The following is a 23,284-nucleotide window of genomic DNA, read 5'->3' on the forward strand; positions in this document are numbered from 1 at the left end:
GGGAGAGAGAGACCGAGGAGAGACAGAGACAGTTAATGGAATAGGTGCGATTCTTAAACTGGAAACCAGCAGAAGGGTGATGGGAATCCACAATGCACTTTTGCAGCTGTTTTGAGCAACTTTAGAGCTGTTATGATGTTAAATCCCTAGATTCTGCACCCTTGTTTTTCCTGAAAGTATAAAACAAAAACAGGAGAAAATGTCCACTGTCATTCCTGCTTCCAGCATCTCTTTGTTTAACTCTAACCAGGAAACGTAATTACACGCTGCCGTGGACTCCTCCAGCAGAGCTCCCTGAAAAGGTGGAGGATAAAGTATGAGTTTGAGCGTTTACTGCTTATTTGATCGGGCCTGGTGGGCAGGAGGCTGTAAAAAATGTGGAGAGGAGTTCAATTATGTATGCACCTCCACAGAGCCAGAATCTGCTGACAGCAGAGCTCAGCGGCGGCACAGGCGGCTCAAGGACGACCGCCGTCCAACCACGTGGAGGGTCACAGGCCCGCAGAGCTCAGCCATTGATCAGCCTCTTGAATTCCCAATAAATCTGCCCTCTGACACGTTCCCTGTTGGCTCCTCCATCGGAGGGCGGGCTGGTGTCACCGCTGAGAGGTGGCCCATCCGTCAGGAGGGGAGCGGAAACCTTCGGACAAGCGTTTATCCGAGACTCATCGGATTCCACCAGACACTTCTGGCCCAGTCACAACGGCAGGGAACCGCTCCGACGATACAATCCATTAAAAGCATTTGGTGGGAATGTTCATGGTTAATTAGGTTGTCACAGGCCGGATTATTGATCGCATCCGTGTCAGGACGACAGAAATTAGTCTGACAACGCCCAGAATAAACGACCCATCGAATAAGACCCGGAGCTGCGCTCTGTGATGGCCGTTGAATTTATGACAAACACCACGTCACCTGTGGTTTATGGTGTTTGTTTAATGATGTAAAATTGTATTTGAAAAGGGTTTAAAACATCCTTCATATATTGTTTTACATTTACCACCATTCATTCATTGACAGGGATGTGGTGGGGGAAGGGGGGGGAGTGAGACCTCGACGGGCCACCAGTCCAAACTCCAGACACCCTGATCTGTTCTGTTTTCAGCCTGTTTTGTTGCATTACGTTGTGGTTTCTCTTCCTCACGCTGCTCCTGTTTATGTCAGCGAAACACATTCATGCTGGTCAGCTTCTCTTGCATTTCTGTCAGATTTATTGATCGTCTTTTTTACTATAACTTTTTGGTTGGTTTTCTCTCTCACACACCCACCGACACACACACTCGGGGGGATTTTGTCAGTGGAGCAAACACTCAGCTGTAATGAAGTTTTTGCCACTGACAGCTGTGTCCAGCTAACACTCATCCATCCTTCTCCTTCCTCATGCTTCACCTCTGGGTGCAGCTGCCCAGAAGATGACGGGTCACCCCCAGTTGGGCGTCCACGTCACCACGTCGGCCGCTGGAGCAGAGTTTAAGTTTTGACGGTAGCTGATCGGATTGCCCAGATTTGTGTCTCGGGTGGTCAACTGCCTGTGAAACCATGTAGCCAGTAGCCAGACAGGGGAAGACAGGGGTGAGTCCGTCCACCATCCCGCTGACCACCCACATATGCCCACCCCCCACCCAGCCCTTGGCACCCTGTTAATTCCACACTGCGACAGAGACACGGAGATGCAGATCATTTTGGTTAATAAATGTTTTTATTTGGCTTCGGGGGGAGTTTGGACTGCATGAGGCAGCAGCAGGGTACAGTCACAGTAGGACAGCAGGGAACATGGCATCGCCTCTCCGTCTCCCCGAGTGTGACGCAGGTGACGGTGTTTACTTTAACTCTAATGATTAAGGCCTTTTTTTTTAAAGTATCATTACTATCAAACACACAAGCAAAAAGAAAATCTATCCCATCCGGTGAAATATTCAAGCTCCAAGGGTCAGACCATGCATTCATGCCGCTGATTGATTCATTTGCCAACAACAAAAAGGAGGAAGTCACGAGTGATGTCACAGCTTTCAGGGCAATGGGACAGATTATGATAAAACTAGCCCTTAAACCTTTACACCCGCACCCCCACCCCCCACCCCCCAGCCCCGCCTGCCACTTGCAGCCCGACCTGAGGGTCATCGGTGTCACCGTCAGCTGCCTGACACCAACAGCCGCTGTCGGCTCTGCCTCGTCCAACCAAAGACCAAGAAAACGCTCGCTGGTGATCGATAATAGTGAATGGAAACAAATCGGCGCCGCTGATGCTCGCGTCGGCAAATGAATGAATCAAATGGGGGATAATTCCTACTTCCAAAATGAACACATCTTATAGCTATGTTTTCACCTTTCCTGACCCGCTCAGGGCACCTCTGAGCCCCCCCGTTATTGCCGTGACACTGTGGTGATGCTGTGAGAGTGAGGGGAGATGGCTGGCTTTACCTTGATGACACGAGATGGAAGCGGAGGCGCACGTTTCACGGATGACCCACTAATAAATTCTTCACCGATGATGGCCAACTGTTCCCGTGTAAATAAAAACCAAATAGCACCTTTAAAAGTTGAACAGGACGTTAACTCGCTCCGAGACTGTGCGTTTCTCTTAAATTCTCTGTGCTCTCTGTGTTGCTACATTTAAATGGTTAGAATGGTTCTGAAGCCCGTGTGATGCTGTGTTGACATCTGTCTGTAAATACCAGTGAAGTATGTTTACTGATGGTTTGAGGATGTTACCTGGGTGTTACTTAGTGGTTTCTCTTTCAGTTTCCCTTAACTCGTTCTGCTACTGTGAAGCTTAGGTTAGACTAGATGCTGCCTTTTATTGAATAAAACAGCATCTGCGACCATTTTGAATGTGATGGTTCTTTGATTACTGGTTGAATGTGACTTTGAGGACTTCACTGGTTGAACAGAAACAGGCAGAGCTGCTGGATGCGGAGCCGCTGACAGCGATATTCGTCACTTCTGCGATGCAGAGCAGACAAAGACAGAAGGAGTGACAACGATGTGTTTGACTGATCATGTGATTGTATCCATGGTGATTGGTGGCAGGTGGAATGACAGTGATGAGGAGGATGAAGCTGTTTAGCTCTTGTTGTTCTTGCCAGCGGGGCTCTCCTTCTTCTCTTCCTTCTTCTCCTCCTTCTTCTCCTCTGGCTTCTTCTCATTGGGCTTCTCCTTCTCTTTCTCCTCTTCTTCTTCCTCCTCCTCCTCCTCTTCCGCTCCCTCATCCTGCTCCTGGTCATCTCCCTCCTCTCCCTCTTCACCTTCTTCCTCCTCCTCTTCCTCCTCACCTTCTTCGGCCTCCTCTTCTTCCTCCTTCTCAGGCTTGGCTGCAAACCTCCTATAGGCCCCCAGGGTGTAGCTACGGGACGACATGTAGGAAAAGCCGGGATAGCCAGACTGGACCGTAGCTCCGCCCACGGCGCTGAGGCGACACTCCTCACCTTCCAGTAGCTTCCTGCAGACAGAAGCAACGGCATCAGCTCAACCAGCTACTATTACTGTATTATTACTACTATATTACTTACGAGTTTCATCTTAAACACTTTCTTATTTAGATTCAGGTTGTTAAATTTTTATTGAAAACTCTCACATTTATTCAGAGTTTAGTCATTTCAAAACCTTTGATGTAGAACCGTGTTGCTTTCTTGGCATCTTTGGTTTGGCTCTACCTCATGAATTGAAATGTTAATGTGTTTACAGATTGAGAAGAGCTAATCATTGTTTTTTAGTAGGTTTACTTTAGTGTTTTTTTTATATCTCATTAAAGAGTAGAAATTTAATCATAATCATCAAGAATCAATGGTCATTAATTATTGATTATTTTTACTACATTTGTATCAGAATATCAGTGACTCAGGTCAAAATAACCCCCATTTTTAAAAGTTCATTCATTATTTAAACAATTCAAAGCAGCCAGAATTAGGAGTGTTTTGTCCTTGACATCATGTTAAATTAGTTTTGCTTCCTCGACTGATTCCAGACCTGTAGGCAGCGATCTCGATGTCCAGCGCCATCTTGACATTCAGCAGATCCTGGTATTCACGCAGGTGACGTGACATTTCTCCTTTAGTGCTGCGCAGGGCGGCCTCAAGCTGCTGGATGGTGTCCTACACACACACACACACACACACACACACACACACACACATACACATATATACAGATGAGGAATGTGCTGACACAGTAAAATGGTCACCTGACTGTGTTACTGACTAACCTGCATGTCTCCCAGCTCACTGTTGTGGCGATCCTCCATCTCTGCAATTTGCCGCTCCAGGGCCTCGTTGTGGCCCCTGAGGGCCTCGATCTCCAGGGTGCGGGCTTGGACTTGCCTGCGGTACTCGCTCAGCTCCTCTTTAGAATGCTTGATTGCGTCCTGGTTGCGGGCGGCCACCTCGGTCACGCTGACGAACTTGGAGCGGTACCACTCCTCAGCCTGAGCCTGGTTCCTGGCTGACAGGTTCTCGTACTGGGACCTGATGTCCTTCAGGGCGGCGGCCAGATCAGGTTTGCTCATGTCCATCTCCACAGACACCTGAGTGCAGAATGGAACACACAATTCATAATCTTTAGAGTCTGTAATGATCGTATCACGTTATTGCAAAACTGTCGAGCCGTCTTTCAAAGATGTGCAGGATTGTGGACGAGTTCTACTCCTGGTGAAGAATCGATTGCTGACTGTGCTGTCAGTGAGCTGGCAGTTCAATAACGAGCCCCGGAGGCTTGGAGGTAAAACTCCGGGGAGATTTACGCATCAATCGCCCCTCTGCTGCGGGGTTTGTTGCTGAGCTGCAGAGCCCATCTGGAAATCACCGCTGCTGCTGCCTCACTTTGTATCTGTCACAGTAATAACTTTTAATCAAACGGTTTAAATTGCAGAGATTTGCGAGTGCGGCCGGGGCCACACCCCAGGATCATGCGCTAATCCTACGTATTTATCGACCTCCCTCACCCGCCCCCTCCTGCACACAATAAAGACACATTATCACCCGGTAAAGTGTGACGGGGGCCGGTTTATAATTGACCTAGTTGCATCAAGGTGCTCACGAAATGATCGACTCACAATCTAAACCAGTTTGTCGTAACGTTTATCATGCAGCGCCATAAAAAGCCATCTTTATTTATTTTTAATCGGGGTCTCACGCACCCTTTAAACCCTGAAGTTTGAGCGGGGGCGTGTCGGGGGTGCGCAGTGCGCTGCAGAGGCGAGTGGTGCTGAGAGGGAGCTGCAGCGCCATCAATTATCACTGCGCATTTTTCCGTTCCAGGAGGACGCGGAAGGTCGCGCTTGTTGTACATGAAACATCACATATTTTTCCTAGAGTAAAACTTCTGTGTGGCTCGTTAGACTGTAGTTTCATGTTTTCATGTGGTGTTACAACAAGACTTATGATATTGTAAAGGAAACACCGGTGCGCTTAGTTTTCAACAGTTTGGAAACTCACAATAACTGTGCGCGTCCGTGCGTGCGTGCGTGCGAGCGACACACCGGGATGCAGGTGCGTACCTGCGAGGCCTGCAGAGACGACTGCAGCTCCTGTAGCTCCTCCTCGTGCACTTTTCTGAGGAAGGCGATCTCATCCAGCAGCGACTCCACTTTCTTCTCCAGCTCCAGGCGCGCCAGAGTGGCGTCGTCCACGTCCTTCCGGTAGCCCTTCAGGGTGTTCTCCGCCTCCTCCCGCAGCCGGCTCTCCTCCTCCAGCTTCTCCCGCAGCCGCTCCAGCGTGTCGTTCAGCTGCACGCAGTCCACGTGCATTTGGCTCTTCTCGTGCGTCAGCTCCTCCACGCGCGCCCGCAGCTCGCGGATCTCCTGCTCGTAGAGCTCGTGCAGGCGCGAGGGCTCGTTGTTGCGCTGGCGCAGCACGGTGACCTCCGCCTCCAGAACTTTGTTCTGCTGCTCCAGGTTGTGCACCTTCTCGATGAAGGACGCGAAGCGGTCGTTCAGGCCCTGCAGCTGCTCCTTTTCGTTGGTGCGGACGATTTTGAGTTCGTTGGTGATGGCGGTGGACTGGGTCAGGTCCATCATGGAGTCCTGCATGGGGGAAGATGAGGAGAAGACGCGGCCGGGTGCCGCTGTCCTCCGGTAGGTTGTGGAGGACACCATGGAAGGTGAACCATAGCTGCGATGACTGCTGCGGTAGCCCGCAGACTGCAGGCGGGACGGGCTGCCGCCCAGACCCGCGCGACCGGTCCGGGGTGCATCTCCAAAGATCTTCCGATAAGAGCTGCTGCTGTACATCTCACTGGAGTAACTCATGTCTGCTTCACCTTGGTGATGTCCGGCCTCACTGCTCTGAAGGGGTGGAAGAAAGTGTGCGGACTGACAAGTGTGTGAGGGTGAACGAGAGAGGAAGGGGTGAGAGAAAGTGGGATGCGAGTGATGTCAAGCCAGGACAGGTGCTTTTATAGCGCAGGAGCCGGCGCATCATTTGACGCAGAGAGAACAGGAGATGAGGAGAAACCTGCAAAGACTCCACCCCACGGGGAGACACGGGGTCACTTATGCGGCTCCCCCCGTCATTCTGCTCAGACATTAACACCAAAACCCAATGTCGCGTCCTGAAACTTGTGGACCTATTCTGTCCGTTGACCACGACGTCACATTTCCCTTAAGAACACCGACATATAAGTTCACAATTGTAGTGATTTCCCACTAGTGTTTACCCCCCCGTTATATCAACTGCTGTCTTCTGTCAGCGCAGCTTTTCTCTGCTGTCCCAGCAGATCAATGCTGTGCGCCATCAGTGGTTTTTGTGCTGCAGTCTCTTGCACCCCCGCACGCCCCACCTCCGCAACATCTAAATCAACGATGAAACTCGTCACACTGGCCCCATTCGGCCAGTCTACAATATATAACTTCTTTTAGTAAGATATTAAATGTGCTTTATAGATATTCTGGATTAGCACGAGGTGGTAAAGTTCACATAAACATTATCTAACGTCACCATCCTTAACTATTATTTAGTATCCGGAGGGTGTGTGTTCTGGGTCTACGTGCGGCTGTCGCTGGCCCCAGTCCTGTTCCTGGTTTGATTTATGAAGGAGGGCCGCGCCCCTGTGAAGGGGAGAGCAGGAGGCAGATGAAGGACTGCAGCCTGCAGCGTCCTTCCCTGCAGACGGTCGTCAGGGCGTCCCGGGCTGGAACAGAGCCCGGTATACCGTGCTCCCACTGCCAAACCATCCTCAGACATCATTAAATTATCCACAATGAAAGTGGTCGAATGAATTATCTTGAAATAAATGCTGTTTAAGTGGGGAAATCACCTTAGGAAAAACAGCATTAAGCTGGGGGGGAAAGTATTTACCTGTAGTTAAGTCACGCATCTTACCGAATAAGACCTCCCTTAAAACATAGTGTTTAAAGTAATGTTTCACTGCTTTACATCTACGGTGAAGTACGTGTAAATTTGTACGATTTTTAAAGAGAAAAAAAAGTATGATGGCTTTCCAATTGATGACCACAAGAGGGCACCAAAGCTTCTGCGGTAAACTTGCCTGGACTGAAGTAGAAGGGTTTACAACCCTATAATCCCATGGCACAGGCGATTTGTTCTCGAAAATCCACTCGTGGGAAACCCAGTGCAATTGATCAGGGTTAAAATAAGAAAACAACAGTAACAAAAAATAAAATTATAAATCTGTCCCCTGAAACAGAAACGTGCGTTTTCCCATATAACCACTAGGAGGCACTGTTCTGCATGGGATTGCAGATTCCAGATAGACACTTTTAATTTGGTTTTATTATAACTGAACCCAGAAGTTTTAAGTATCTTAAACATATTGTGTTGATTGTACTATCGATCATCTTATTCACAGCTAACCAGAATGGTGCCGAATGATTCTGGTTCTTGGTGATTCAGAAGTTGCTGCCAGGGTGACAGGTTTTGCTGTAAATCAGGTCCGACTGTGTTAAGAGAGTGAAATCCAGGACTCAGTATTTCCCTAAACGGATCCAAGTCAGGTTCTAGAACAGCAAGCAAGACAGGATGCGGTGAACTGACCAGCATTGAAAACACGCTTGCACAAGCGTTTTTTCTGAGCGGGAGGATTTTCTCAGCCATATTTCTTTCCCAAAAGGCCTCTTTAGAGAAGTGCACCCCAGTGACTCCGCAAAATGTATGCAGCCATATCAGATTCCTCTCGTTTTGTTTATCTCAGACTGCTATTTAAGTTCTTCTTCTATAGGCATCAGTCGGTTGGATGATACGGGCCATAAAGCAAATGTCAGTCCCCCTTTTTAGATTTTAGCTGCTCTTTTCGTACAATCTAAGAATAAAACCAGTAATATGGCAGGAAACACGCTGAAAAAAAGATCGTGATGAACTGGTGCTGAGTTGTTACACCACACTACCGGTAGAGGGCGCTGATGGTCCAGCAAAGCAGACTGGAGGACTTCAGGGTTCCAGTTCCATGTCACTGCAGAAAAGGCACGAGGAGACAGAGGAGGGGTTACATGGCTGCAAGAGGCGTGTTTTGTATACGAAGAATTTCTTTTCAGCAGGTTGTTTGCTTGTCATAAAGAGAGAGGATGTAAAGTATCGGCATCAGCTTCGTTTCGTTGCTGCTTTGATTTACCAGCTGTTACAAACACACAGTGCGGGTTTCTGCTACGCTCGGTGCGTGTTCAGCTTCAGGGCCACTTGAGTGGCCTTTGTTCAGCCTTCGGGGATCTTCACAAATGTCAGATCCCCCGGGATGCAGCTTTTCAGCTCGATCCTCATCCGCTTCCGCAAACATTCATCATGCAAAGATCACATCAAAATCCAAAACCTCCGAAGCTGCCGGAGGATGCTCAGTGAGCATGTGACCACTTCTAACCGGATCCGCTTATACATCTGTTCATTTCAAATGACGTAATCCATACTGGTAAAGTGAATGTAGGACGTTTGTGTGCTGAATTGTGAATGAGTGAAGAAACCTCTTTAAATATGACAATGGTGGACACAACCCATTTATTTTTAAATTGAGATATCTATACTGTTTTAATCTATGAAGAAATTCCTGTTTGGCTTTAACCAGGCTGGGATGGAATCTTGTTAATGCAAAAATGCCAAACGTGAACACCGTCTCTGTCGCCCCCTGGCGGCTGTTGTTACCCGGGGGGGGTTCCCTGTCGCCCCCATGTGGTTAACGACAACAAGTCTGAAGCCCCTCCCACCGACGTTTTTTCTAAAAACGAATTAGAATATGAACAATAACATACATCTGTTAGTTTTCATATTATCTTGACCGAATTTGTCATTTCAAAATCTCCTGAGTGCTTCTACCTAATTATTCTACCTAATGTGTGTTTCCACAGCAGGTGGTTTGGCGTCAGGCAGGTTGTCACCGTGCAGCTCTGCAGGCGTGTAAACGTATGATTGGGTGCAGTTGTGTCGGGGGCAAAGGTCTAAGCCTTTGGGCGTATTGGTGCAGGATAATCTTAGGTTAGATTTGGATAATCTGACAAGCGAGGACAGGACAGGTGGGTCAGTAGGCCTGTGACTGACATACAAACATACTTACACAACTCTGTCAACACCATGACAACACACACAGCTGCAGGTATGTTATGTCAATAGGCTCAGCTGGAACGTGCTAGCTCAGGCTACACCGCAGAGCGGCATCAGGCCAATATTTCATGGGCGGGTTGTGATCTGAGGTGGTTTTCACAGTAGCCTGACTGAAGTAACAGCTTTCAGTCTTCAGTTTGAGTGAGAACGTTTAGATTAAAAAATAACTAAATGGATATGAATATGAAAGAAAAACTCCAAATTAGGAGTAAAGAGCATCTCAAGGGAAAAGTTTTATAAAACTTTTTTCTCCACCAGATTTCTCTCATGATTATCTTCTGAATCATGTTGGCGACACTGAGGCGTCCGCCAGCTCTCCCCTCCCCCCCCACCTCTTTTTGAGAGGCAGCCAGATCAAACCTGGGATCTGGCCAGCAGATTATTCTGCAGCACTGTGGATCGCTGGCGAGGATCGGCCCCTGGTCGAGTCGCTCTCGTCAGCTGTGCAAAAACCTGTCTGTTTGAACCCAACATGAAGATTAGTCATTGAGAGGCGCCCTCATCTTCAGTTGTTCCTGGAGTGCAGTCACTGCACAGCCCCCCCCATAAATAATGACAGAGACGAGTAAATAGGTCTGTAAACAAGGGTTTCAAATGTTTTATTCCTTTAATATCAATGGCAAATATAAATTTCTCCTGCACAATTTATTTCCCAAAGGGTTTGATGCCCCCGTCCTTCCAAAAACATGGATTTCAATCGTGTTCAAATCTCTAATTTCTTTTTTTTTTTCCTTTTTTTTTTAAAAAGTAAGTGCACAGAACACGCTTCTTTAAGTTATTGTTTCTGAAAACAGACATTTGGCCTTTCTGAGGAGAAAGGCAGCGGGTGGCGGCGACGGCGGCGTTCACAGAGCTACGATGCACGAGTGTGTGTTTGATGAAAGCACCGAGCATGGATCTGCACGACGGGGAGGAATGGACGGGAGTGACGGGAGAATTCACGCTCTTCTGATCGGTACGCGCTTGTGTTTTGGAGCCACTCTGCGTGCGAGCCCAGACTGAAACGTGCACGTGAGCGGCCCCTTTGCTGAAGGATTGTAGCTTAAATAACTGGTCTGAATTAAGTCTTGTTCTTTCTTACTTTGAGAGGTTCCACATCTGCATTTCAAGGCAGATTTCAAGCACCCTTTCAAAAGGTTTTTTTAGATACACAAACACACGCATACACACACACACGCACACACACACACACACACACACACAGAGGTGTGCACCTGTCGGTGATTGACAGGCCTCAGCGATGGCCCCATACAGACATTAATGCGTTCAGAAAGGGTTAGTCAAGTTCCTTTTTTTGCATTTTACTAGTAAATGAACAAAACTGTAGTCTGACAAACGGCTTCCCCCCCGAACCCCCCACCCGCTACCACCCCAGATTTCTCTCTGAAGACGGTGACGAAACAACACACACACGCCTGCGCCAACAGATGGTGTTTCAGAGAACCCACCTGCTCACACACACCTATTTTTCAACACCCCCCCCCCCCCCACCCTTTATAGACCCAATAACAGCGTGCTACACAAATCCACTGAAGAGGTTCCAAACTGACCAAAAGAAACTGGTAGAAGCAGCATTCCACACTGAAAAAGAGCATTTATTTTCGTGTTTTTAGCTGAGATTTGATGGGTGGATACTGAGAACAGGACGGTTCTGTTTGGTGCTGTTTTGGTGCCTTGCGGCAGCTTTGAAGGCATCTACATTCGGAAAGCTGCCCTCCTCTCCTGCCCACCCCCGGGGCAAAAGCATTGACAGACTCTGCAGAGACGCCCCAGCGAGCGCAACCACAAACCAAAAGGAATCACGTCGTCCATCCACCCTCTTCTCCCACTTTTGTACTTTTTAAAATTCACATTTTTATCAAAATTATTCCGATTTTTTTTTTTTTATTGTTTTATCTCCACTCCTCCCAATAAAAGGCTGAGCTGGCTTTTAAATTCTCGTGTGACCACAAAGATTCACTAGAACTCGTGCCAAATTCTAGACAGACATAAAGCCGAGGCACAAAAAGACATTTCTATAGTAGTCTAATAGTCTAAATATTCTATGGATTGACTACGCTGTGCAAACTACACATAGAAAACTCTCAATAAACTTCACAAGAACATAGGCTATGACTAATTAAATAGATTTATATATAGTTTTTTGTATATTTAGAATATTTAATAAATACCTTTTTTCCCTCAATAGACAGACTTTCTGTAAAATATGTACATTAAAAGGCGTATATTTTTGAAGAAACAATAAATAGATATGAAGGCAGAGAGGTTCTGTTGCTTTAGAGCCACGGGAACAAGGAAAAAACTCTGCGTTCCCGGTGAAAAGTTAAAGCCCGCGTCCTGTTTCAGGGTGACTCCTTAAACTGTCCCTCGCAGAAACGTCCAAAAATAAAATAGAAGAATGAATTCTGTCTTAACTGCCACTCTTCTAATGGAATGTGCCCCGCGCCGCCGTCCCTTCCTGTTAACTCTTGGCAAGTGTGGAGCAGGGAAGAGCCAGAAACTGCCCAGATGTCCCCCCCCCCCCCTGGGTGTTACAAACGTTTCTCGGCGAGTGACGCGTCCCTGTGACATCACCCGATGTGACAGACGCACCTTTAGAATAAAATAAGTTGATCAAACGGGGCCACAGTCATCAGAGAGAGGCAGACAACATGGAACCCCCCCCCCCCCATCCATCCATCCATCCATCCCCAGAGCCCCTTCACAATCTCATGCTGCACACTGTGGTTTTTTGGGGGGGGGCGGGGGGTGTTTCATCTCCCTCTGAAAGATGCGGATGGTTAAACTGGGCGAACATGTGGGACACAAACTATTGCTGACTGACACACTCGCATTCACACACACACACACACACACACACACACACAACACACACACACACACACATACTAGAGTCCACTACCTGGAGGGGTCAGCACATCTTTGCTCACAAGAACAAAGTGTGAATTGTCAGGAGCGATGGATTAAAAAGGGTCAGTGTCAAACTTAGGAGGACTCTTTCACACTAGACAAAAGGTAGGGATGGAGAAGTCTGCGTGTGTGTGTGTGTGTGTGTGTGCGTGCGCGTGTGTGTGTGTGGTGAAATCTCACAAGTGCTTCTCATTGCTCTTGAGGCACTGAAAAAGAGGCAGTGGGATATTGTGTGGTAACATTCTCAGGCTGAAAGTTAATTTATGGACGGAAGGACGAGTGGACGGGTGAATGGGAGGAGTGTCTTTCCATCCCTCGTTGGACTGGTGCGGAGGGGGCAACACCCTGAGCACCGGCTGCTGCTGATGTGCTGGATGCGTACGGCCGTCCAGAGGTGTTGCAGTTCAAAGTCACCGCAGAGGCCCGGCTGGAGGAGGGGCCTCAGGCTTGGTCAGTTATTTGGGAGGAGTTGGGAGGGCGGGGAGGGGGGGGGTCTGAGCAGGATGAGGGAGTGGCGAGGTGACCCTGGGAAGAGGCGGGGCTTGTGTCAATGAGGAGTGCTGTCTATAGGCTGCAGCCCAGCTGCTTGGCCGTCTCCTGAGTGTTCTGCAGGCGCTGCAGGCTGGCGCTGGCGTAGCCCTCGTCGCTACAGCTGCTGCGCAGGCTGCTGCGCTCGTCTCCTGAGTCGCTCACGCTGCTGGTGCTCCATTCCAGGTCACCCAGCATGAAATCCGTCCCCTCCACATCCACATCCAGGTCCTCTGTTGAAACAAGGGAGAAGAATGTCGAGTGCATTGTTAAAACCTTGTTAATAACGGACAAATTAAAGCCGTGACACATTTGAGGATGAGATGTTCTTTATTTTATAGTCTCGCTAGTTTTCTAGGGAGCCGGGAATGACAGGATTCCGGATATTATTGTAAGGGGCTGCTGGAAGTTTGGTGAAAAACTGCTTGGCAAGAATATTGAATAATTCAGTCTCTGACTTTTAATTAGCTTGATTCAACAAGGCTTAGAGCCTTGTGACTTCCCCGTTCTTATACGATTTATTTCATAAACCCCAATATTAATTTTTGGAACTTGTACCCGCTCACCGAGCAGCATGTTTGCCTAAGCTGCCAAATCTTGCAAATGTCTTGGTGGCTGCAGACTCGGAACCGCTCTGATGAGCGCAGCCTCCACTGCTGCAGCCAATCACGTTATTACAGCAGAAACAAGCAACAGCTCTCTAGAGAAACCTTAGAGCGCCCCACCTTGGTCAGAGTCCGACTTGTCGGAGGACAGATTTGAGCCGGTGCTGTCCATGCGGGTCCTCTCCACCCCCAGCTGCTCCAGACGTCTCCTCAGGTACCGCTGCTCTCGCTGTAGCTGATCCATAGTGTGTTGAGCTCTCCTGTCACTCTCCTCCAACTTCTGCGGGATGGAAAGAGGGAGGAAAGCAACGCCATGAAGATGCGGCCGCGTGGAATAAAAAGCTTGAAGAACCCACCTTGATGTGATCTTTGGCCTTCATCAACAGGCTGAGGGTGGTGTGCCTGTTGGCGTCTGGTCCTAAAGGAACCAGCGATTTCAAGCGCTCCAGGCAGAGCCGTAAATGTGCCCGTCTGAACAAAAGAGGAGGAGAAAACAAAGCCATGAGCATTTGGAGACGTCACCAAAAAATTAAAATGAGTCAGAAATGTTCAGAAATGAGTCATTAATGTGTAACACTTGCGATATAAATGAGTGTGCTTGTTGATTGCGTAAATAAGCAGCCGTTTGATTTTTTAATGACTTTCTGAACGTTGGCAGTTGTGGTAATTAATAAACACTAACATCAGGCAGGTGAGCCATTCTTCAGCAGGACCGGCTACATTTGCAGACTGGGTGTGATTGTGCTACGTACTGTTGCTACACAGCGGTTTCATTCAGCAGCAGCACGCAAAACCTCTTTCCTTTAATAAGAAAGGTGCCGCGAGATGAAAGATTATCTGAAATAACTGTTCCAATCTGAACTCATCGCTGTCGTCGCTGGCCTCCCTGCGTCGCCCACCCTGCTCCCAGCTGCTCGGAGCTGGCAGCTTCGGTAGTTGCGAAGGTCTGGTGGGTGTTGTGTGTTCACTTGACCCCGCTGTTACGCAACACACACCTCCGAGCTGCAGCCTCTGCTTGGTGCGTATGTCTGCGTGCTGCTCGAGTAGGCGGCGTGCACGTCAGACTCTGCGTTTTCAAAAAGGGCTTTTTTTCCTGCAGCCGAGGGCTGGCTGGAAGAGCTCTCTGCTAGTCGAGGATGGCGAGGCTGCAGCAGAGGGGACTTTATTCAAATCAGGATCATTTGTGTTCGGGGGACTGGCGCAGACACGCGGTCACCACTTGCCCTTTAACGACACACACCTCGGACACAAACACGCAGAGCAGCAGCTGAAAGCAGGCGTGCTGTTCTCAGCTGACTCCGGCCAAAGGCCACGCGCACCAGAGCGCAACCGCCCTGGCCGGTGTTGCTCTGACATAATCAGAGATCGGCGGGGTAAAGTTTGTCAAACAGCAGCAGCCTCTCGGACCAGCATAGGTCACACGTTGTCACAGGAAGAGATAACAGCACTGGGTGTGGCTGCTCGCACCGCGGCAGGTTATACTGGTTCAGGGTGGCTCCAGTGCACTGTGTCAATAGGTGACAAGGGAGAGTGAATGAATAAATGAATGTATGCCTGCATGCATGGCTCTGTTCTACACTTCTCTCCTTATTAGGTGGGACTTAAGGAAGGGAAGGTGCCTTCTTACCCCTAACCCCAACCCTGCAATGCAAACTGGCTTCACCAAACCTGGACCTAATACTAACCCAAGAATAAAAACAGGGTCCCTTTTTCAGTAAAGCCATACCATAAATCACTCCGCCGTCCTCACCCTCACCTCTGACCCCTCAGAGTCACGTTACAATAAGCTACAGACACGCACCACAAACACAGCCCTGACGTTACAGTAGTGAGGTTCATCCCAAGTTTGTCCCAGTGAGTGATTGGCTACGCCTGTGATGGCGTACTATCGTTAAGGCGCTGCTAATTAATTTTGCCAGGATGGACATGACGGCTATGGTCATAATTCTGACTTACAGCCAGGCCTGACATGTGACACATGCACGTAACATGCATTATTCAGGCTGCCTGGGCATCAACGAGCACATGGAGAATAGAAGAGGTAATAAAAACACAGGCAACACAATTGAGAAAACATTTTTAAAAGATGCATATGGTGTCTTGTTGTCATAGCAACAGACCAAAATATTAAACCTTTCTATAATTCACGTTGAAATCGGACATTTCGGACATACCTGTTCTTTTCCATTTCATTGTGTGTAGACCTGTGGAAACAAAGCACATGTGAGAACCCAAAATAATAACAGCCTCACAGATTAAAAAATGTTTCAGCTCCCTCATTAATGCAGTCCGGGGGCTTTCTGCAGGGGTGTGAGTGAGCATGACGAGGCTGCGTAGGAGTTTATGAGCAGCCGGGATGGCTGTCAAAGAGCACTACTGGGAAAAAGGAAAAGCAAGCTGGGTGTTCCGAGGCCTGGGTCTGGTCCTTCAGAGGACACTGGCGCATTTTCCTTTGGATGGAGTGCGATGAGGAAGTCCAGGGTAAACATAGTAACAGTAACTGGAAACAGACAGGAGCCAGTGGGACTATGCCCCTTCATAGTGCCTCATTATCCTGTTTGCATGCAGCCGCAAGAGAAGGTGGGTTTGGCAGACACGGCGCTGAAAGTAAACCGAGAGATGAATACGTGCTAACGCTCCTGCAGCGTGGAAAAGAGACGACCAAAAAGAGTTTGCAGTGATTTCATTCAGTGTACTTCCTGTAAAGGAATGTGACTGGCCTCTGTGGCTGGTTGTGGGGCAGAAGAAGAATCTCCTGTCAGCATTTCTTAAGACTCATCTACCTTCAGCTGATCTTTTGCCCCGGCAGAAGGTCTTTAAATAACCTCTCCACCTTTAGCTTGACAAGGCCCCTCGCTGACCTATATCCTGGGGTGCACCATGTTTTCGAAGCTGCCACCTCTTCAGGACCAAACTCACGCTCTCTTCTCTCTGTTCTTGGTGTTCTGTACAGTTATAGGAGCCACGCGAGGGTTTTGATGCTTGCTGATCTCCAGCTCTCTGGCTACTTTGCATTCCAGTACAGGGCAAACCGCTGGTGACATAACAGTGCTAGCAGGGAAACGATCCCACATATTCAGGTTAGATTTCAGGTCAGGGGGTGACTCCAAACTCTTACCCGCTCCTCATATTTCAACAAGCTGCAGCACCACACGCTCCCCACACAGAACATAACATAAATATGAACTAATCCAGAGTCATTTTGACATTTTGACCAGCTCTATATGATTAAATCCCATCATTTTAGACTCTTACTAGATTTAATTCTCATATTCTGCACCCATTTGATGACAGATGCTGTGCACAATATAGTGTGTGATGATAATAATAATAATAATAATATAATAATAATAATAATAATAATAATAATATAATAATAATAATAATAATAATAATCGAACAAAAGGATGAAGAGGCAAGGTAGCTGAATCAACCACAAAAACACACAATCGCAACATTTTCATCCTAGACCCACAACAAAGATGTCCAAAACAACTATGCTTAAATGTGATCTATAATTTATCAGAAAAGCAAATACAGATGCCTTTAAGAGAACATTTTTGATCGATAATTTAAACATTTTTCACGGAAATAAAAAGATTATTTCTGAATTCTAAAGAAGGGTTCCCCAACAGGTGTAAACACCAACCTGACTTCTCTGCTGTGTGACTGTATTCACACCCCTACAGCACATTTATTGCCGTCTAAGAATGACTTTGACAAACCGTCAGAGATCTAAAAATTATGCCACGATGATTATGTGCAGGCTGCTCTTTAAAAGATGCCTACAAAATGTCTGAAAAGAGTCACGTTTCATTACCGTGTTTGAAATTGACTTAACTTATTGTGTACTGACCATAAAAGTATTCTACAGGCACATTCAGATGCGATACAGAGCACAGAGACAAACGTCCTGCTCATTCTGGACACACACACATGCAATAGAAAATGCTTTCTATAGTCTATAGAAAGAGGGTGGGGGTGGTTGTATTGTGTCATCTCTGCAGAGGAAAGGTTGTGGTACCATTCACGCAAGTCCTCTTTGGCTTTGTCAAGCCTGCAGTGTCACCATGGTAATTCACAGAGCAGCAGGAAAAGGTACCAGTTGTATTATTAGTATTATTGTTTGTTTTTAGCCTAAAAATCTAAACCGCTTTGAGATTCTGCTGTCAACACAGCAGCAGCGGTGACTGCTTGCATAGACGGCCACCGTGGAAGCGTCAGCTCCTTTTGATACCGAAGGTCCAGATCAATCAGGCTGGATTCCATCAGCAGACTGACATAATGAAGAAGCTAAAACCTTGTATGAGTCAGCGGCTAATGCTACTTTATGTCTCTGCCTGTGTGGGTTTCCTCTCACCGTTCAGAGATCTGCAGATTACGTACTGCTAAAGGGGTTGTGTGTCACAGGTGTGTGTGCTCTGCAGTGGGCTATTGACATTTCCACAAATATGTAAATATTATTTAATTGGGATCGTCACCACCCATTTTCTCCCCATTACCGACCAATGAGGGACGTCACAGGTCCAGTCTGCAAGTTTTAGCTTTACAGCCAGTCAAATACCACAGTTTTGGCCTTCAGTGCTCAGTTCATGCAGGAAACCGGTTTTAAAAAATAAATCAGCTTCAGTGATTCTGACAGATTCCCTAAAGGAGAGGTCATTTTTATAAACATGTCCAGCCTGAGTACGGCACAGCCGGGTTGCCTGCCAGAGCACATCCAGTGAACCTTTGCTTTGGGGGTATAAAAGGCCCCTTAAAAGGTAGGAAGGCTTTGTTTATTAATCTCATATTAATTGGCAGTGCTACACGATGGTCAGGATTCCTTTAAATAAGAAAGTGTGAGGAGAATCAACCTAAGATGCACTGTCCAGCAGCTAAAATAAAAAATTGGTTTGGACTGACAACATATAGGAAAAGTGGACAAACCAACCAATTCTAACACAACCACCTTCTTTCATCATCCACTATTCACTTTTTCACGTGGTCTTCCTCAAGAGCATCGACCCGCAACAGAACCAAGCGATGAAGAGCACAGCCTCCTGCTCGGGGAGGATGCAAGATCACAGGATTCTATAGCTGCACTGTGCATTCGTGAGCAGGGTGGGGGAGGACTCTCCATCTATGTAATGGAGGAGCTTCTGCTCTTCCGTGCCAAGACTGAGGAACAGAGCAGGAAAGACACAGACAAGTGGAGGAGGCGAGGAAACACAAGAGGGAGGAAAGATATGAGTGAGGGAGCGTCACTACTACTCACACACACGCACACGACCACAATAAACAGTAGGTCCCCTCCCCCACTGCCTGCACATCCACACCATGGGGAAACAACGGCAACTGGAGAGGCTTCAGATTTATTCAGAACGTGATTGGTCTGAATTCAAAGGAGAAGAGCTGCAGAGAACAACGTTGTTGGCTGATCCCCTACAGAGGAACAGTCATTCAGCCATAATGCTGCACTGTCTCCTTGTGACATAGAGCCAAGATCATATCTGAGCATATCAGCCATCTGTGCCCAGCAAAATGATACCATTTGACATGGAAGTGATGAAGGAGCGGCTGTAGTCAAGTTAAAACAGCCGGAGTGGATCCTGGTGAGCTAACAGGTTTCATAATGGAAACCAGGACAAACCCACAAGCGGCCAGCATTCTATATTTGACGTACAAAGCTAGTTTTGCGTTTTCTTCACAGCGCAGGACTATAAATAACGACCCTTCCATATGAGCTGAGACATGTTGCGAGAGCCCTGTGTTTGTGCCTGTTAGAGCTCGCCATGGCGATCCAGGAACGACACAAATTTGTCACCGTGAGGGTCGAGGAGCCTCAGCGGACATAATCCTGGCTAACAGGCTAAAGCAAATATCCTCGTGACACGGTGATCCTTTAAAACAGAAAAAATCTTCTTTTGCCCAGAAGGAGATATAATACACACAATTTTCATTTCATGGGGCCAAAGATGATGGAAAGTTTATTTTAAAATAACAATAAAATAAAACACAATTAGAGTCTAATTTGGTTATTTCTTTCTGTTGCTCTGAATGTGTCACAAGCAGGTGTAACAACGTTTGCTCTGTCCATTTCACAGCATTTACACCTACTCATCCATTTTAACTGTGATCAAACCGGTTCTTGTAGATCTTTTCTACAAATGCAAATTGATTTAATTCACATGCCTCCATGTTATTCATTGAGTAATGTGACTATTGCTCAGGGCCGTATTAAGATGTTGAAGCAATATCCCTGCCCAGAATGGTTTTTTTTCCTATTACTCCCATTTAAAACTTCAGTTTTAGCCACAAAGTTTGCATATTTCAAAACACTAACACAAGTTTAGCTTCATGAGAGAGCGGGCTGTAACGTTCTGGATCAAGTCTTTATCCTAAAGTGACCTGCGTGACAGCTTCCTCGCAGCAGAGGACGGACAATTAAGTCCCCTGAATGAGCAAACGGGTGACAAACCTGAGGCGGGTTCAGACCAGGTCTGTCATCGACAAGGCAGCCGTCACGTTTTATGTGACTGGAATTTCGTGGCTGGCCGCCAACTCCGGTGGCACGTATATTTATAATAATCCCTGGAATCGTTTCAACGCTCGCCCTGTGCTCTCTTTGCTTTCATGTATGTTATTATGTCTGGTGAAGTAGGTCAACCCGTTATCTAGACTACCACAGAAGTTTTCACAAATGAAACTAAAACCTTTTTAAGGCTTTTAATCTGGATATGGACATTCACTCAGTCTTCTCATGCTGAAAGGTCCTGATCAGACTGTTTTATGGTTGACAGGATGAGGGTGCAGGAGATTCTGTTGCTCTGGCCCGAGCGGTCAGCTCCCCACAAAGCCAGCTCCCCTCTAATCAAATGTCACCGGCAGTCACCTTGACTAACCCAGTTGGCCTTTACCGAGTACCGCCGCTTTAGCGCAGAGAGATGTTTGCTGCTGTCAGTCACACAGGACTCAGATGCTGTTTAAGAAGCTGCAGCCATTCTCTGGTGATTTCTTTGATTCATATACTTTTTTTGCAAGACTGCATTAAATTAGCTGAAATATTAACCACCCAGTTTTATGTTTGCTTATTCCCCTGGTAAATGCGAGGTAGTTATATTTAAACACCTTGAAAAACCAGTTATGTTAGGGAGACATAAAGCTCAAGGCTTGAATCCATTTCTGTTTTTACTGGTTTTCTGCAGAATAAGAGTAGCAGATCCAGTGAACTATCACTGTGAGGTTTAAAATGGCTTGGAAAATGTAACCATATTTTCACATGACACACAGTACACGTGAGACATTGTGACAGCGTTTGAGGATGAATTTCACCTGATCTCTCTTTGAAATATGAATAAGCATCAAATAAAATGAACCTGAACATGAGATGTGGCACCAGAAATGTAGAATATGCAAATTGGGGTTTTTTTATAAAGGAAAACTAATGAATGGACGGACCGTGCTGCACTCAAAGGGGACATTACAATACAAGTACCTGCTACTTGTGTTTTTCTTGCTTTTGCTTTTCCGTTTCAGGCTTTCCCTCTCTCGACTGCTGATGAACGGCGGCATGGAGGCATAGCCGTGCTCGGCTTCTGCAAGCAAACAAACAACATCGTGCTCACAAATCCTGATGTCTGTGAGGGCAAATTTATACCCACAGGCTAAAGATGCCAAGTCAGGAACAACAGCACTGCATAAATATAACAGCATGGAATCAATGAAAGCATACTGTGCAGAGCTGCAGGCATGCATTTTATGAATTCTGTACAATATTTCCATACAGTATTTTCTCTGCTTCAGCCTGGACAATGATGTCATCTTGAACTAGAATAAACCCCACAAGCAAACCACAACAGAGGGAAAGGAGGGGCCTCCATGAATGCAATGAATCCCTGCACATTTGAATGCATCTACCACATATTATTTATAATTGCATGACGAGAAAAGGCAAATAAACTTGACCATGCATACTTGCAAATACTACCAAATGTATAAGATTGAAAAGTATACGGTGGGTTTTTGGGTTTTTTTTTTTAACAATCCCGCCTCAGGATTTACAACTAATGCGAGAATATAATGCAAAGATCAACAGGGTTTTGTTTTTTGACAGCCTTTGAATATGGCAGGCGCATAAATTATAAGCGGTGGGGGATGGGCTGTGACAGTAATTCTGCAGAAACACAAGACCGTAGAAAGCAAAGTAATTGTGACTTTACCTCGTTCCCTGCGGTCCAGGTACTCGGCTGCTTCGATCAACATCTGCACCAGTCCGATCGCCGCCATTTTCAACAATAACACCGCTAAAAAACAATCCGAGGAGGGATTCCGTGGCTGTACACAACCTGCCTCAGCTGACGCTGCTGGCTCTCCAAACACCCAGGTGGCTTTCTGCAGCCTTACGCGTTAACAGGCAGCCCTGGAATGGTCAGATTTGCTACTTTAAATAATAAAAAAAGTTGAAGGACGCCACCAGTCTGACTTAATTCAATATATTTTCCCACCTTGATGACTGTCAAGTCGGTTCAGGTAGAGATTAACCAGCTACAGTGCTAACAGCTAAGGTCGCCCTGTTTCCTTTTTACGAAGCAAATATAGATATATGTATATATTGTTTGTTGTCGACCAATATCGTCGTTTTTCTAGGCAGTTCTTCGATTATAAAGCGAAAAAAGGCAAAAGGTAATTTTGGATGAATTCTTTAAAAAAAAAAAAAAAAACGAGTCGTGAGTTGTTCTGTTTGGCGAAAAAGAGAAAAAATTTAGATTACCGACAGTCCAAATCTGTCAAATGAAGGATGAGAAGTTCTTGCTACTGTTGTTCGAGCGATTGTAAATGCCTGTTTTCCTGTCACAAACTTCGCTGATGTAAAATTGTCAATAAAACAGGCTAACTGCCCTAACATTTAAATAAAAAAAACGAGGATATTTTCTGAGCACGGCTAGTTTAGTGCTGGTCTCGCCTGGTGCGTCTTGCTGGAAACACAGATAGCGACTGAGGAATAGTGAGTGTTTATCAAACTGCTTCCAAAATAGTGGCTTGTTGATCTGAACGGAAGCTAACTACTGTACTTCAGCACAAAGCTCCCAGGCGCCGAGACCTTATTGGCCACTGGACAAAGGAAAATAGTTTTCCACTGGGCGGACTCGCCGTCAATCACAGAAGAAGCCTGCCATTGGTTGCCATTTGGGGCCCGGGTTCCGCCATTTTGGCTCTAACTCCCATCCGTGCTGCGCACTGGCTTGATCCACAATGGAGAGCGTCTGTACTGCGCTACGATTGGTTGCTTCTCAAGAAAAAGCCTGCCGTTATTGGTTGACGAGGCCACGAGCATAAATGACCACGCCCACTACTGACAGTAGCCACGCGCCAATGCCGCGCTCTTTTGCGTTGTATAATTCTGATTGGCTCTCGTTTAAGCCCGCTGATTGGTCCGATTCACATGCTGCTTTTCTTGTCTTGCGTGGAAAAACCTATGGACGCGACACCCGCCCACTGTTCCCAGGAGCCGCTTTATGCCTGTAGGAAAGAGGCGGCTGTATGTTTAAAACTCCTCACATGCATCCAAAATTTCTGACGACTTCCATAAAACTAACTGCATCAATCTATATCCTTGTAGTAAATCATGTAGGCCCAGTATTATGGTTCGATAGATCAAACTATATGGGTAAATGACACCGTTAAACCATAAATCAGTCATACCTCAGCATATGGTCTTGCACA

The 23,284-nt window shown here is 46.8% G+C and overlaps 2 protein-coding genes across 4 annotated transcripts; both read right to left on the reverse strand.

Moving 5' to 3' along the window:
• Positions 1-1,680: 1,680 nt before the first annotated feature.
• On the reverse strand, positions 1,681-6,427 carry neff1 (neuronal intermediate filament family member 1). Its single transcript, XM_057034358.1, has 4 exons — positions 5,492-6,427; positions 4,202-4,519; positions 3,967-4,091; positions 1,681-3,439 (listed from the first exon to the last, which is right to left on the reverse strand). Exons 1-4 carry the CDS (start codon positions 6,239-6,241, stop codon positions 3,064-3,066), a joined length of 1,569 nt encoding a protein of 522 aa, XP_056890338.1. The 5' UTR covers positions 6,242-6,427; the 3' UTR covers positions 1,681-3,063.
• Positions 6,428-10,106: 3,679 nt separating this feature from the next.
• On the reverse strand, positions 10,107-22,614 carry mxd1 (MAX dimerization protein 1). 3 transcript variants are annotated; one of them, XR_008950587.1, is made up of 8 exons: positions 22,066-22,614; positions 21,781-21,980; positions 21,057-21,156; positions 15,754-15,783; positions 13,936-14,050; positions 13,700-13,859; positions 12,399-13,207; positions 10,107-12,363 (listed from the first exon to the last, which is right to left on the reverse strand). XR_008950587.1 is itself a non-coding variant. In XM_057033013.1 (6 exons), the coding sequence occupies exons 1-6, from the start codon at positions 21,845-21,847 to the stop codon at positions 13,011-13,013; spliced, it is 669 nt and encodes a 222-aa protein (XP_056888993.1). In that variant the 5' UTR covers positions 21,848-22,614; the 3' UTR covers positions 10,107-13,010. The 3 variants fall into 3 exon arrangements, 1 of the variants encoding a protein (XP_056888993.1); XR_008950586.1 differs by having other exon boundaries at positions 21,781-22,614; XM_057033013.1 differs by having other exon boundaries at positions 10,107-13,207; positions 21,781-22,614.
• Positions 22,615-23,284: the final 670 nt, after the last annotated feature.

This window comes from Takifugu flavidus, chromosome 5 (assembly GCF_003711565.1).
Source record: "Takifugu flavidus isolate HTHZ2018 chromosome 5, ASM371156v2, whole genome shotgun sequence".
NCBI lineage: Eukaryota > Metazoa > Chordata > Actinopteri > Tetraodontiformes > Tetraodontidae > Takifugu > Takifugu flavidus.

Excerpts from the sequence above, each read along its gene's own strand:
- neff1 (XM_057034358.1), bottom strand. The coding sequence starts at position 6,241 with ATGAGTTACTCCAGTGAGATGTACAGCAGCAGCTCTTATCGGAAGATC. Across the intron at positions 4,520-5,491 it reads CGTCTCTGCAGGCCTCGCAG|GTGTCTGTGGAGATGGACAT; the intron begins GTACGCACCTGC and ends TTCTGCACTCAG. Across the intron at positions 4,092-4,201 it reads GTGAGCTGGGAGACATGCAG|GACACCATCCAGCAGCTTGA; the intron begins GTTAGTCAGTAA and ends GTGTGTGTGTAG.
- mxd1 (XM_057033013.1), bottom strand. The coding sequence starts at position 21,847 with ATGGCGGCGATCGGACTGGTGCAGATGTTGATCGAAGCAGCCGAGTAC. Across the intron at positions 15,784-21,056 it reads AAGAAAAACACAAGTAGCAG|GTCTACACACAATGAAATGG; the intron begins GTACTTGTATTG and ends TTGTTTCCACAG. Across the intron at positions 13,208-13,699 it reads CAAGTCGGACTCTGACCAAG|AGGACCTGGATGTGGATGTG; the intron begins GTGGGGCGCTCT and ends TTGTTTCAACAG.